At 37.5% G+C, this 16,950-nt stretch overlaps 1 protein-coding gene across 2 annotated transcripts in view; it reads left to right on the top strand.

The window, feature by feature from the left end:
• LOC134539555 (targeting protein for Xklp2 homolog) overlaps nucleotides 1-16,950 on the top strand; it is a 99,158-nt gene that overhangs the window by 35,725 nt on the left and 46,483 nt on the right. For both annotated transcript variants that reach the window (XM_063381692.1, XM_063381693.1), the window contains exons 8-10: nucleotides 6,668-6,820; nucleotides 10,507-10,674; nucleotides 13,054-13,170. In XM_063381692.1, coding sequence (XP_063237762.1) covers nucleotides 6,668-6,820; nucleotides 10,507-10,674; nucleotides 13,054-13,170 — 438 coding nt within the window. The remainder of the gene's footprint in view (nucleotides 1-6,667; nucleotides 6,821-10,506; nucleotides 10,675-13,053; nucleotides 13,171-16,950) is intronic.

Genomic DNA, 16,950 nt, shown 5'->3' with positions numbered 1-16,950 from the left:
ATGTCTTGCATGGGTGGTCTAATTCATTATTATCAGTTTTATTTCTCGATGCTGTGCGATTTCGGTGTTTTGTCGCGAATTAAGGTAAATTGCGGTGTTATTTCGCGATATCGCGATTCGCGAAATTTCCGTGTCTCTATTCATGACTTACTATTGCAGTGTTGACAACTTCAATTCTGATCGTCACTTGTGCAAACATTATGGTTGCAATTTGGTATTTTATTTTATTAACTCCCGTTAATGACTAAAAAGTAGGGATGGGCCGACCGAATCCAATATCCGCCGAATCCGCCGAATCCTAGGGGTTCGAAGCTTCGGCACGTCTGATATAGGATTCGTCAAAGGATTCGGTTTTTTACTATTTACGGAAAAAATAATACAGTAAAACTCGCTTACGAGGTCCCGCATGGTAGGTTTTTCCGTATAAAGCGTTTAAATTGCCCGAGGTCTCATCATTTACGCCGTTAAATGTGTGATATAAAGTCCGTTAAAAATTTTTCTGAAACTTCCTGTCTCAATTAATGGCGCACGTAAATATGAAGAAAAGACAAATGAACAACATACGAAGAAATATTGATGATGTACCATAACTGCAGTACAAACCCAATAGTTATTTTAAGATAATTACCATAAAAAGCACCAGATTCTTTGTAGAATACAATAATTACTACAGAAGCATGATAGCTACCATATTTGCACTATAGTTACCGTAACAACAGAGATGTATATTTACCGTGATAGTAATATATTATTTATTTATGACATATTAAATTAAAGAACATTGTTGAAAAAAATAAGGATGTTAAACTTTGATATGTACGGTTGGCACATGTTGCTAAGAAATAATGCGATCTGAAAGAATGCAGTACTACTACGAAAAGTGAAAATGGTACTCGTGGATTTTTAGGTTATGGCAGTCTCTTTCGTTTTTCAGTAATATCGGCCGAAAATTAACAAGCGTACTGTATCGGAAGTCTGCAGAAATGCCGATTCAACTAAATATTGGCAAAATCGGCTTCTTCAATACAGCTTGATGACATAAGTAAACATATTTCAGACTTCAGGATATTGAAAAAGACTTTAATTTCCATGTAGGTTTATTGTGTGTATGTTTTTTTGCAAGTGTAAATGTAATTAATTAAAATGCTTTTATTTTTATTACTTTCAATTGATTAAACTTTAATGACCAGTTACAGATATTTATGACACTAATTTTGAGGTTAAGCAATTTTACTAAAGCATTCCAGCCAAGCAGGTTGCCAGCGACAGACGCTTCTCTTTTGATGGAAACACTATCTCCAATCGTAGAGCTAATTTAACTCCTGAACGTGCAGAACAAATTATTGTTCTGCATGATAGATTAAAGAACAGAATTTAATACTCTGTGACAATCTCTCTCAGAATTATTGTGAGGAAAAGTGGAAATGTTGAAACAATGTGAATGTACTTTTCAAACAACATGATTTTTGGTGCTACGTTTGTTGAAGCTCGGTAAGGACTCCAGAAAAATTGACAAGGATGAAATTTTTCCAAAGATATGTTACATTTACACAAACATATACTTGGTTATGTTAGTTGGATAAAATCAGTTACTGATGAACCAATGGAAACAGGTAAGATTCAATGGAAAAAAATTTTATTTTTTTTCTAGCAGTGCAAAATGTAAACACACTCTGTAAATAGTTGCCCAAAATTAATAAGCCCACTTCATTTTAATACTTTATTCAAACATTATACTAAGTTTAAGATAAAAATAATTTCCCAAAAGTGTAACTGTACCACAAAAGCTCGAGCTCGGCTCGAAGTAAAATTCTTAGGCTCGCAGACCTCTAGCTTATTTATAGAAAAAATCCTAACCGCTAATCTGTACTAAAACTTAAATTTTTCAAGAAATTTTTTTTGTCTTTATATACACTTACATATACCAGAAATGTACCAAACTACATGTGATAAAGTCAAGGGACTTTTAGTGCAAGCAGAATACATCTCACTTACATTAGATATGTGGACATCATCTGTTAAAAGATTCGGGTTTGGGTTCGAGATTCGGCAATTCCTGTCTAGGTTTTGAGTTCGGATTCGAGGAAATCAGGATTTGCCCCATCCCTACTAAAAAGTAAAAACTAAATTTAAAAAAATGCCAAATAATCACAATTTCAGTTTATTAATTACTAATTAGCATCACGTGAGCCTACTTTTCTCAATCTTTTGAGAAAGGGAATTATGTAGCGGCAGTGGAATGTGAACCGATGGCGCTATTGTGTATTTGTGCGTGTTATCCGTTCCAAGTCCAACCTCACATCATACATAACAAACATGGCCGACATACGGTACGCAGTGAAAATTAGTTAGGCGCATCGTTTCTACGATACCATGTCCAATTTTTTTTTTCAGACTTACATTTACTAATATAAGTAACATATGCCATATTGTGAATTGTGACAGCTTTAAAAATGCATTTATTTTCTTAACTAAATATTTTGTGCGAAGAAATCACGTGTGTGATTTGGCTGTAGACAATAATACCATTCACTACTTTATTTAACAGGATAAATTATACAGTAAGTAAATGAATTGAAAGGGGTAAATACTGTAAATAGTAAACGGGGCAGTTATGTATGTACGAGCACAATTCACGAAACAAGCAAAGATTATCAGGCGAGTGTATCTATGTACACTCCGAGATGTTGACATTCCCTACCTTCCACCGTCATATTCGTTAAGAGATTTCAGCCGTTTGTGGTTTCAATTCAAGAACTTATTAAGGTTTAAACTTTAAATGTATTTTCTTTTCTTTCAAGTCGTATGGGTTTCAGCAACAAATTTTACAATAATCGGCAATCGGTTATAACCTAACCTGGTAATCGCCGATTACGATTAATCGGCATTGGGTCAATAATCGCAGTTGCCGATTAACCGGCTGCATAATCGGTGCATCACTGGTGGTAAGATACTTAAAATATTTACATAAAACAATAAATACCATATAAACCCACGTACCACCCGCACCTATTTTCAAAAAATCAAGTTCGAATAAGTAGGGTGCGGGTGTTACACGGGTCTTGGGCCATTTTAGCACGGTGACGAAATAACGCCAACACGACTCGAAGTTGCTCCGATAGGCAAGAGGGGTAGGGGAAAAGGAGGGGAAGGAAGCGGCAGACAGTCAAGGTCACATTCCTCACAGCGTTGTCACACTGCAGCTTCGCTGGTTACAAACGCACGCTCCCACGCACTGTCCTATCCTCATTTGCAAAGTACCCAGTGGTTTTACACGTGTGTTGGCTGCAACTATTGTAATGAATCGTAAAAAGTTGCGTTCTTTCACAGTTGCGGAAAAATTAAAAATAATCATTGAAGCGGAAGAAATCGGTAACCGTGCTGCTGGGCGAAAAAATGTCGACGAATCATGTGTGAGGGATTGGAGGAAAAGTAAAGACAAACTGTTTTCGGCCAGTGGCGATAGACGTGCGTTCCGTGGTGCGGTAGCAAAGTTTCCGGAGATAGAGGAAAAACTCCACGACTACATCAGGACAGACGGCAATTCGGGTGCACTGTAAGCACGGAAATGTGTTCGCTAAAGGCGCTGTAAATTGCTCGTGAACTTGGCGTGGGTGAAGGCTTTAAAGCAAGTAGGAACTGGATGTGCAGGTTCATGGTAATAAAGGGTTTGTCCATGAGGCGGCGTACTACAATCTGCCAGCGTTTACCGACAAGCTACGATGAGAAATTAATAGCATTTCAGAGGCATGTGTTAAAGCTGCGGAAGCTGTAGAATATGCCACATTTAGGCACAAGATTTTTTATTATGCATGTAATAAAAATAGTTTTTATTATGCGTGGCTAGGACTCGCGTGCTTTATCGTTTATTTTGTTTGAACGAGGTCATTGCCCAGTGCACGATAATGGACGCGGAAGACTGTAACTGTAAACAGCTGGGAGCAGGGCAAGGTCACGCTCACACACGGCGTGTTGTTCTCGATCGCGCGCGGCGATGCCACGTTCTACTCGCGCAATGTTGTCACATTGCAGTTGCCTGCCTTCTGTACACTTTTAACACAAATGCCAAGGCTGTAATAAGTAGCATAGTACTTTTTTGGTAATTCTTTACGATTTGTTACTGTTTGAAAGGAAAATAAATCACGACAAAATTATTTTTTTTCCTTGCGGATTTGCAATAAAAACATTTTTTTCCCACCATGGCATTCTAAAAATAAGGGTGCGGGTCTTACCCGGGGGCGGGTGGTACGTGGGTTTATACGGTACTACATTTACTGGCGAAAGTAAGTTAAAAAAAACTGCAACTAAAACGTTCAATAATAACTTAAACTACAGTACGCAATCGGTATGTGATGTTAAAAGTCCAAAATAATAATACTTATACATTTCCTTGTGATGTTTCTCTGTAGGCCTTTACCCATGTCTTAATGGTATCAGCTATATACTATTGTTTTTTTTTTACTTTGAAAAAAACCATAGAAACTAAATATTGTTTTGCTTAGTACATGACCTTTAATGTTTTCAAATAAAAACCAACCTACAACTTTATGAAATGAATTCTAAATTTAAATGGCTTAAATGGGGTAACCGAGGTGAATTTTGCTGTATTTTCGTTATGAGGTTTTAAATGTGGTTGTTGCCAGAATTATGCCGTCAACCTTTTCTTGTTCTTGACACTTTAGTGTGCTATTACAGTAAGTCCTCTATTTACGTCGTACCGATTTACGTCGTTTCGGATTAACGTCGCTAATGTTTGAGTACTCATGTTTCAATTTAAGTTGTCGCCGATTCACAATAACGTCGTTTACAATGACCGCAAATCTTTATTTTAACCATAAACACCGTATATAATTCGTTTATATTTCTTTGTTTCCTTCGGTAGTTAATTTATGCTATGTAGCGTAAGCTACACGTTCACCGCCTTATCATACATCATGAGGGACGCTTCCTGCTCTTACGTACAGTATGTACTATATATCTGTTTTTATATTTCAATCAATAAAGGTAATAAAGCAGCTGGTTAAATAACCATTCTATAAAGCTGAGAAGTACTATTCTCCGTTCACTCTTAGCTGAGTTCTGAAATAAACAAACACCGCCGCGTCAGCAAGTGATAGGCTGAATTCATCAGGCGCGCCAAGCACTAGTTGCAACACACACACTTCAGTACAGTCGGTGCTAATAAAATAACGGAGACGTAATATAACAGGAAGCACCGTAGCACCTTGTTCAGCGTAGGTGGTTCATTTGCGAAGAAAAAACTATGCAATTTACGCCTAATAACCGTCTTCACAAAATCATCACAAGTTTTTATAACAGGATACTCAAGTTTCCTTTTCTTCCCGGAAGATGTAAATGTCCCGGTGTCCTGTAATTATTTCCTTGCACGAAGCACACTGCTCTTCGAAACACGCCTAAATTCCTCAGTTAAACTCGCGATATCGTTCACACGACAATCCGTATATTTGTCTTAAAATGTTTTAAAAACATTCAACACAATAGTTTTCTGTGCACTTTTCAAAGGCTTTCCCGTTCTGTGTTTTACAAAACTCGGTCCGACGTCAGCCATAACAAACCGTGCGCGCGCGAATCCGAAATGCAACTGTTGCGCCGGGCATCAACTGTACACTGTACAGTACCTTTTGTCTATGCAACCGTACACACGGTGTCTGCTAACATAATTGTAAGTACATACTTGCTGACACATTAAACTGTATTGGAAATTAATGATGAATCGCTGTAATGCTATACATCAACAATTGTTATAAAAAGACAGTGTAAAAATACTTACAAATGGTACGTAACCAAGGGACTATTTCTTGCGCACGAATAATGTGCGCGGCGGCCGGCAGCCAATGAAAATGTTTGTTTACAAGAGGCTTTGTTTATTCCAAAACTCAGGTAAGAGTGAACGTAGAATAGTTGGACTTGTTTCCCATGCTGTCGGTTGTCATTTGCTGATAAAATTGCCCGTTGTCACGTCTGTATGCCAGCGCTTCTGGCCGACCTTGGGCCGTGGCCGGCCGGTGGCATGAAACATGGCTCATTTTGCGTCGTTTCTATTTACGTCGCGGTTTTCAGGAACTTAACCCCGACGTAAACCGAGGACTTACTGTATGTTGTTTACAGCACAAACGTGCCTGCGGGACTGGTTTCTTGTTTTGATGTTACGGTAATTCAAAATGATAAATTGCTCTGTAAGAAGTAGAAACATTTTTGGCAAGTCAATCTCATTGATTTTTCAAAATACGTAAAATGCAAATTCACCAAAAAAAAATTTTATATTAAATGCGTAAATTTCTCTTTTACTGATCAAACTTATATTTAATTTGAAATACTGTTTTATCTTATGCATTTGTAGCTTTTTCGATAACATAAACTTTATACAATATTTCAGTGGCTTTTTTTTTAGTGTGAAAACATTACTATCCTTTTAAACAATGCTGTGAATCCACATCCAAGACTAAGAGTGTTGCATGTTTGACGCTGGAGAATGAGCTGGCGTCAGGGTTTGTGACGATCGGGAGATGAAACTCGCAAGAGAGCCGTCCTGAATGTCCTACAAGCGCGGAAACGTGGCGAGGTGATGCGAGGGTCCGGCGAGTGAGAAAGTGTCGAGGCGTGTGGCTACAGGGACGCGGGCTGCGAGTGTTGTCGCGTGTTGCAGGAGCCGGAGGAGGCGCCCAGGTACCGGTTCCTGGCCCAGCCGGTGCCCCGGGGCCTGCTGGCGCCCCGGTGCGCCCCGCCCGTGGACTCCCGTCCGGTGCTGCAGGCCCACCGCAGGGCCCCCCACCTCCGGGTGTTCGCGGCCGCCGTGCAGGTGCTGCCGCCTCTCATCTGCACGACACATTCTTTTACAGTACACTCTTACGATCCTTAACCATGCGTGCACACACTACACAAGTATAAATAAATTTAGCTGAAAAATTATATACAATCTTTATGATTAGGGATGGTGATTTTTTGTTTTCGCGAAATAGATGCAAAAAAATGCTAAATTACATTTTTTTTCCTCTATTAAATGCGAAATCTAGACTATTCCGAAATAAATGTGAAATCAAGGTAAAAAAACGTAGATTCGTCTTCACTCTACACCATTTATTTACTGATTGTATTTCGTTTCAGATCAGTATGAAAAGAAACCATCATTTTATGGCGTATTCAGCACAAGTATCTTATTGTCACGTCATTCACAACTATTGTTCGTAAATATTGAATGAAGAATGGCCATCCGTGCCTCGCGATTATAAAAAAAGTAAAGAACCACTAGCTGGAAGATTGTCCGTCATCTTGCAGAATACAAGTTTTTGGGCCACCATATTGCGACATCTCTGCTTCGCTGTGCTAACAATTGTAAGTCCCATTTTCTTGCTGTGTTTCACGTGAAAGCTGCGTTCTTGTGTAGTCTGTGGAAGGTGGTGTGTTTACAAATACGTGCATATTCGTGAATGTGTTGTATACTGTTATTTCTCGTGGTAAAAATGGGACGAAATGTCATTTCCATTCGCGATCGCATAAATGAATACAAAAGTGAACAGTTCTACGAAAGTGATTCGAATATTTTAATGTGCAATTTATGTAATCGCCATCTGGAGTGGAAAAATAAAAGATGTACAGGAAAGCACCAGTACAACGAACTTCAGTTAAACGAACACTTCACTTAACCGAACTCATTGTTTGGTCCCGCCAAAAACGTATATAATAACCTTGAATTTTATTTCATCTTAACGAATTTTACGACGGTCCGTTTCTTCGTGAAACAAAAATATTCACTTGAACGAACAACCTTGAGGCACATTATGAAAAAAATTACCATCCAAAAACTTGTTCTTTATTTTTAATTTTCTTATTCAAACGTAACAGCGTGTACGTAAACAAAAACAATAACGGAACTAGTATGTGTGCGCACGTACTATCGAAAATAGTAGATTAATTCTCGTGTTTTGAAATAATATTGGAATGGTATTACGTCCGTTGTACGATACAACTAGTACATATTCTCGGATTTTTCGTTTTTTGGCTACTTACATTACGATAATTTTTGTACTGTACTTTGGCTAACCTGTGTTTTAATTTATTTTTTGAAAGTCATTTTTTTCATCACAGTCCATAGTGTTTTTGTCGTGTCTACAGGCGTGAAATTTTTTACGTTTTTCAATAGCGTTGTGTTCTTCAGTGCCGGTTGTAGAAATGAAGCGTGTGACAGAACAAAAGTGTATATGGGGGAGAAAAAAAAATAACGCAATTCATCAAAACTTTCGACCTAAGACCTAACTATTCAAAAGAATGACGATGCTTGTCGTCTTCAAATGTTTTGGAACACCATGCGTTTTGTAATGTATGCACGTGTGACTTTTCGATTGCACACGTTGGAAGGGATGACTGTAGAGGGCACATTGAATTAAAGAAACATGCGGAATATTTTATAGTCATGACGAGCAATAAATCCATATCGTAGTTTTTTCGCTACATCTGAAGAAACGAAAGTAACTAACGCAGAGTTATTGTTTACAAGTTCTGTTGTTTGTTTATAAGACAGTTCTTATCCAACCAGGATAAAAGAAGCAAATAAAAAGACAATTGTTCAAAAGTATAACTTTGCATACTTTGAATTGAAGGTTGAATATTTCCTGTAAAATTATTGACATTTCTTACATATTCAGATGATTGTATTGTTCAAATCGTTTTTTTTTTTCTTTGATTCATTAATTTTCATTGTATTCATATGCATAGGCCTACATTTTTCATTTTTTTTTTTTGCATATTATTGTCCTTATTTTATCTTGTGTGTGTCATAATTCCTCAGGAAAAATTTATCGTGCATGATTTACATGTACTTTTTCCATATAATTGTCATTACTGATGGGTGTGATTTGAGGTTGGCAGCTCTGCCTACAATGTGTCTCCTGACCATAGACAAAGCATCAGCAGAGAGTATGTGAACAGGTTCTTCAAGCGGCCATAGACTAATGACTGAGATACTGAACCTTAGTACACTTAAGGTGTTTCATGTGTTTATCGGTATACATATTTATAACAATGCTTATGTTTCAGTATAAAGAACTTCAGTATAACAAACTCAACTATTTTTTGGTCCCTTCATGTTCTTTATAGTGAAGCTTTCCTGTACTTGAAAAGCACATTAAATGTTATGGACATCAGGCTGCAAAAAAAAAGATTCACTGAGAAGTCGGATAAAGAAAAGTCCATAAAACAGCAAGCAACGGTTTCTGGCATGATCGAAAACCAAAAGAAGACGAAAATTAAAGAAACTAAAAAAAAAAAATTGAAAAATCGAGTTTCGAAACATTATTTGTGCACTCTAAATCAACTATGGCCATGAACACGGCTAAAAAATATTTTTTATAAATTTAAATATTCAATTTATTGCACTCATAAGTGCTAAAACATTGTTTGGAAACCTGCCAAGATGGGCTATCTTTGTAGTTGTGCTAGATCTTTATTTCTGTGGTTGTTAAATGTGTGTATTATTTAATGCTTTTTAAAAATATACTTTTCTTCAGTAATGTGAAATGAGAGAATTGGCTAAATCTTGTTTTTAAAAATGCTATAAATCACCATCTCTATATATCATCCTTAACCATACATGCAGACACTACAGAAGTATAAATAAATTTAGCTAAAAATTATATCCGTAAATTTTATTACACTGAGATTAAGATGTATGAATTGGTCCTAGAATTTGGACAAACCTAAATACATATTTATATTCTCATGAATAGCACTTAAAAGTGCCATTTCTCAATTTAAAAAAAATTAATGTATCTTAATTGCAAATAACGTAGCTGTGTTACTTTGTAATAATATTTTTTGAACTTTTTATAGTTTTTGCAGTGTGTTTTTAATTGTTAACTCTTAAAAACAGTCTCATGATACTAAATTTTAAAAATGCTTTAAAATAGTTAACTGGCTATAATGTTTCTAGATTTTTTATTATTATTTAACAAGTTTAGTTTAGTTTAAGAAAGTGCCATCTTACAGCAAATTTTTGTAATCCAATCTTGGTATTCGACATCTGGTTATTTACGAGTGGGAATAGTTTTGCCTTTCAACCGGAAATAATCTGGAAGCCTTGAATTAGCTTGGTTTTGTGTGTGTGTGCGTGTGTGTGTGTGTGCTAGGAGAAACTCAATTTTTAAAAGCCAGTGGGAATTGTTTGTCTAGCAAGGTGAAAATTCAGATGAAAATCTGCTAGTCATATCTAATAATAAACAGAAGCCATGAACAAAAACCGTTACTTTGTAGTAATAAATTGAAAGTATTCTGTTTATGTATTTTGGTGTCATCAACCAATTAATGCATTCATATTTGAAACGAAAATAAACTTTAAATGTTCCTGGTTTTTTTTTATTTTTTATTATTATTAAAAAGAGAGTACTTAAATAAATATTTTTCATTTAAAGCTCAACTCTTTTGGTCAAAGTTTTGTATTTGAGATGTGAAAATTCATAGGGTGCAATTTTTCAGTTTAAAATTTTTTTCCAGGAGAACAAAGGACAAAATGTCCTAGTGAAAAAAGAAGTATTCAACTTTGGCGTGCCTGTTCAGGTTCGCAAGAACACACCCTTGAAGCGCTCTACAGAGGTAAAACCATTTAGTTTTGAAGAGCGAGACAAGGAAATCACCCGACGCAAGGAAGAAAGAATTAAAAAGGCAAGTTGTGTTGGGTTAATAGACTTAAGGTGGGCCTCTAGAGTGCAGGAAGTAAATTTGAATGTTGACTTTTCTTGGTCAGAAACATGATGTTTTCAAGTGTTTAAAGCTTGTACAGTGAAACCCCTTATTTACGTCACCGTTATTTACGTTTTCCCGTTATTTGCACTATATTCTTCAGGTCCCGTTTGGTTCCCATTTAATCCAATACAATACTTTGACGCGAATTATGTCTCAGAAATCTAATCCATCTTGCTATTTACGTCACGTAACAATGATAGTAGGCCTAAAAACATTGTGAAAAATGTAACTTTTATAGTCGGCAGTGAACATTTTAAATCGCAAAATAAACATATTTTATAACATGAAAAGTTGCTTTTATTTCTAAACATATAATAATTTAAGCCTAGGCGTGTAAAAGTCCGAGTAATTATAGCAGGAGACAATCTAAAATGTACTCGGTAAAAACGTAAACTCACGAATGTATAAACGTTCTGTTACTATATTTATGTCACAACTTAGCCGAAATACTGGTACGAGACATAAACTTCACTAGATAAAATGAGCGGAGTCTTGGTAACTGTTTTAAACGTATTTTATAATTTCGTAAGTATTGTACAGTTGACGCATATTTTTTAAACTAACCATTTATATCTGGAGATCGTAAATAATTAATTATTGGTATCAAGACATCAAGATGAACGTAAACTTGAACACGTCACGGCAGTGAGAAATCTGGTGCATATAATAATATACTGTACAATAAAACTGGTACACGGAGGTGGAGCTTAAATTTTTTTCTGCTAAGCTCGCATCTATTGGCTGGCTGCTGATGGAACGTCACGAGTCTGGGCGGAGCGTTGAGTGAGTTATACAGAGAGAGCTAGCCGGCGGCTACGCCGCGCCATAACAGCTGATTGAGTACAATGACCTTTCTCCGCGCACTGCGCGCTATTGACTGTAAATTTCCAATTTGCGGCCTTTTTTTTTTTTTTTTTTTTTTTTTAATTTTTTTACTGTGGTGCAATGCGTATGTGTAATGTAGCCCGCATTTGTTATGAACGCTGCAGGATGCGACTGTATTTTAATTAACTTTAACGTATTTCTTACTTTTCCCTTTATTTACACTTTCCCCTTTTTACACTTTTTTACTTTGTCCCCATGAAAAGTGCAAATAAGGGGTTTTGCTGTATAAGTATTTGTTATACCTGGGATTTACGAATTCCTGTAATTAACTTTTTTTAACTGCACCACCATTTTTACCTTAGCATTCCCTACATTCTCGCTATAAGCGAAAGCATTTCCCTTAACTTATGTTGCAATTGCACTGCATTTAATAGTAAACCATTAGAAAAGTTTTGAAGTAACAATAAAAGTTAAAAGGAAATTTTAGTTATTGAACATTACTGCTTGTGGTCACTGCAGTTTTGTTTACCGTTGTAAACAACCTACATTTTATTGTGCCTCCTCCCACGGTAAACCATACAGCGATGAACCAACTCAAGTGACGTGAACGCAAAAATTAATTTCAGTTTCATATCTGTCCCCTTTAAACTTTAATGTATTTGCATGAAATAAGTGAAATCAACATGACCAAGTTGCTGTAAATTCCTTGTGTATGTTAAGCGCTGCTCGTTTTAAGTAAGAAATATTTTGGAAAGACACTTGGCTGTAATTTGCAAGCTTACCAAAACAATTAAAAAATTGGTCTCATTCGATTCCAAGACTAGTGGAATCAATTGAACCAACCGATTACGGAATCGGAATCGACCCATCACTGGTTATAAACGTTTGAAAACATCTTTAAAACAAAATTTACGTATTGGACGTCATTATTCTTTTAGTTAATTGAGTGAGCGTTAATATCCTAACTGGTAATGGATTTCAACTTTAAAATACATTGTTTTATACAGGGAAAGAAGTTTATTGTCAACATCTTATTTTCATCCCTTGAGTGCATAACGTTCATCAGTGTGGGCACACAGCTTGTTTTCTGTGACCTTTTACTGTAAAAGTTATTGCATGAATATAATAACATTTAAGTATAGGAATTAAGTCACACTGAGGATAGCAAAAAACCAAGCTGTGCCCGATCGACTTTCCAGGTGCAGCATTTGTATTTTTGCGAGTTTATCTGCTGCTCTAGTCGCCTTGCAAGCGGGACTGGCGGGGATAAGAGAGATAATCTAGCGACTCTGTCGATAGTCAGGTCATCCCTACTGATGGAGGGGGGGGGGGGGGACAATCAAGCTATCGTGCCACAATACACAATATAAGCTGGCTTTCACGGTGGTACGTGAGAGGCTTCTCTAGTTGTGGTGTGGATGTCGTATTGGTGGCTGGAGGTGTGATGGTCTGATGGATGGTGTTGTGTTGCAGGTTCTGGAGGAAGAGAGACAGGCTCGCATCTTCCACGCCCAGCCGCTGCCGGCCGGCATTCGCAAGCAGCTTGTGTCGTCTGAAGTCTCCGTAGCATCCACCGACAACACATCTCAGGTGCGTGAGCACTGGCAGTGGTACCTTGCTACTGACCACGAGTACTCATAATATCTAAGTCTATAATGGATTCCCAAACCTTTCAAAAATGTCGTAATTTTGCACCGTATCTCAAAAACAATAGGTTGTAGTGAAAAATTCGCAGAATGTGTAGCGTTGCAGACCCCTGCCCTCCCCAACTTTACATATGTAGAGTCTTTAAGTAATGCAGTAGCATCAGCTGATAGTATGATCCAAGGTCAAAGAAACGTAGTTTTATGCTTGCATTTTATCATTCTTAATAATCTTATGAGTAATTTTGATACACTAGAGTCCCGTTATAGCGAGGTGTCACGGTTCCGGGTTTGATCCTCGCTATAACCGTGTCCTCGCTATAACCGAATTGGACAGATTTTGGCCCCCCAAAAAAAATTAACCAAAAATAGCATAAAAATTGTGTTTAAACCTGTATAATTGGAAAATAACAGGTTATATTAACGAAATCTTAATTTCTGTGAGCAGATGCGTGAATTCTCTTTAAAACGATACCCTACAAGTACGGATGCGATCACCGATTGCGTAAAAATAACTAGAATACCCTACCATGGCACGTAAGTATCTTGTTCAGTGATCTCAGCCCGCGGCCGACGCAGCATTGTCCTGCTATCTATTGTCGACGCGGGCTGTCTGCTGGCGGCCATGTTAATTCGGGATGTTGCTAACAGGTGGTGCTAGTGTAGCGTGATGATTTAATTCCTTACAAAAAAGCAGGAGTGCGGCAACGCACGTACGCCTCAAACGAAATAGTCGCTGGAAAACTATACTTTTTTCATTTAAAGAAACCTGTTAACTTTTTTAGAAAATAAATTTGGGATTAAACTCAAACCATCACCACCCCCTTCCCGGCCAGATACCCCAACAACTGACCGGAAAAAAGTTACAAGAAAACTGTCCGAGCAATTCGGAAATAAATACGGTAGTGCCTACTATTTGTCAGATAGTAAAATAAATAACGTGACATGTTTGTTAACGTGTCACGACTGAAATAATTCCAAACAAGTTTATAAATATTTGTGTATTATTAACGCGATCAATTAGCAACAAGTATAAAGACGGCTCTGACGTTTTTGGCCTAACATAGTTATAAACATTGTTATTATTCGTTAATGAAAATGTCCCAATTAATTAATTAAGAGCATTTATATTAAAAAAAAGCTCACATTGTTAAGTTTAATGGTGGGAAAAAATAGATTTTGTCTATTTTTTAAATAATAAGAAATGAGTACAAGTAAATGTATATGTATTTTCAAAGGCTTGGTTTATTCGAGTTGGGCATACCTTGGCCTTGAAGCCAGCCAGTGATGCTGTGACTGTGAAGTCACAGGCACACCCTGAGTATGGGCGTTTGGATGATAGCCGGCTTATCTTTTAGCGACGTAGTCAGAAACGAAACAAAAGGACTGCATTCTTTGTAGCCTAGCCTTTGCATTACACACGCACATATCCCCAGCACGTTCAGCATTTGTTATACTGAGTTCACAGTAATGAATAATATTAATGAACAGATAACTAACGGAAGTTTGATAAAAGAAAGAAAGGACGGGATTCTATTTTTAAAGCCACACACCTAGGTGGCGACTGCACGGCTGAAGAATGTGGCAGGTGTCGACGGCAAGATGTCGAGTGGCGAGCGAGAGGGGTGGAGATAAAGCAGACAAATAACAAATGCGCGCTTCATGCGATCATGCCGTAAATTCCTCAAAAATACCTCGTTATAACTGTGTTCTCGCTATTACCGTGCTCGCTATAACGGGATTCTCCTGTATTTAGTTCGTTTATTCGGAAACGTCTTTTATCTTTGTTTTTAGTGGTTCTCACTTTGTTTGCTAGGTTACTACATGTATAAATTCATTTTTTCAATGCTTAATTCATTTTAAATATGATTCAAATGCCCCTTTTTTTTTACATTGGTATTCATTTGTAAGTTTTTATTATGTTTATAAAACTTTGTGTATTGTGCTGCTGTAAGAACAGATAAGTCATATTTAACTAAATTAGGGGCATCGCATGAAAAAATAAAATTGAAAATACACTAGAGTCCCGTTATAGCGAGGTGTCACGGTTCCGGGTTTAATCCTTGCTATAACCGTGTTCTCGCTATAACCGTGTCCTCGCTATAACCGTGTCCTCGCTATAACCGTATTGGACAAATTTTGGCCCCCAAAAAATAAAAATTAACCGAAAATAGCATAAAAAGTGTGTTTAAACCTGTATAATTGGAAAATAACAGGTTATATTAACGAAATCTTAATTTCTCTGAGCATACGTGTGAATTCTCTTTAAAACGATACCCCATAAGTACGGATGCGATCACCGATTGCGTCAAAATAACCAGAATACCCTACCACACCACGTAAGTATAGCATCTCAGCCCGCGGCCGACGCAGCATTGTCCTGCTATCTATCGTCGACGTGGCTGTCTGCTGGTGGCCATGTTGGTTCGGGATGTTACTAACAGGTGGTGCTAGTGTAGCGCGACGATTTAATTCCTTACAAAAAAGCAGGAGTGCGGCTGCGGCAACGCACGTACGCCTCAAACGTAATAGGCGCTGGAAAACTATACTTTTTTTCATTTAAAGAAACCTGTGAACTTTTTTAGAAAATAAATTTGGGATTAAACTCATGCCATTACCACCCTTTTCCCGGACAGATACCCCAACAACTGACCGAAACAAAAGTTACAAGAAAACTGCCCTAGCGATTCGGAAATAAATACGGTAGTGCCTACTAGAGGTGTAAAAGTAACGAAAAAATGCGTACACGTATGTATTCGTTACTATAACAATTAGTACTCGTTACTATCGTTACGTTACTCGTTACTTCTGATACAGCATAACATGCTATGTTAAGTTGCAGCAACGAATCCAGTCGTATTGCGTACGCGTACAGTATGACGTCGCGTAAATAATAATAAATAGAATATTGTGACGTGACTCCGTCAGACGTCCTGCATACACCTATACACAAAATAATAAATAACCTATAACACTGGGGGGGAGGTAGTACTGTAGCTCATAGGTAGGCATGGTATTCGAGACCATGTCTTCTCCCTATACAGGAAGTGTAGGGTATAATTTATGCACTGAAAAGAGACATGATTAGTTCATTCAAGCACAGATTTTATTTACTAATCCAAATATGAGAAGCACAATAAACAAACTCTGAGAAATAAAAGAAGAAGAAAAAAAGGTTAACAAAAAAAATTAATAACAAATAAGTTATCAAGTAGATTCACGAATAAATAAATACATTAAATACACATTAGAGTGACGTCAGCCGGCAAACAATTATCACTACAACAACATGGCCGTCGCCGCAGCTCCGCTGAGGAACAGTACACTTCCCAGTTACCACTACATACATGCTTATAACCAGACGTCGATTTTTCCCAAAACCAAATAATAAATAATAGGGATGGAATAATACTACATTATTTCTTAAAAGATTAAGACGAAGATCGTCCAAGAAATGATCGTTGCGAACGAGCCATGGCCAACCACTTACCCTCTGACTTGAGGCGAAGCAAAGTTGTTTCAAACCGACGTGGACCCGGCTTCCAGAGAGGTCCCCAGGCAAAAAGCCTCGGCCCCTCCCTGGAAGGAGGTTTTAACTACAAAACTGGGCCATGCCGGGAAAAAAAAAACACGAACACCGGGAAAACTTAGCCAGGGGGAACTCGCTGTCCCCCCTCTCCCACAAGGAAAAATGAAGAACAAGTGAAGTCAGCCGTTCCTTCTGCGC

This window comes from Bacillus rossius, chromosome 15, assembly GCF_032445375.1.
Source record: "Bacillus rossius redtenbacheri isolate Brsri chromosome 15, Brsri_v3, whole genome shotgun sequence".
NCBI lineage: Eukaryota > Metazoa > Arthropoda > Insecta > Phasmatodea > Bacillidae > Bacillus > Bacillus rossius.
Note: the sequence above shows the minus strand (reverse complement) of the source record. Positions and strands in the feature narration are given on the sequence as shown.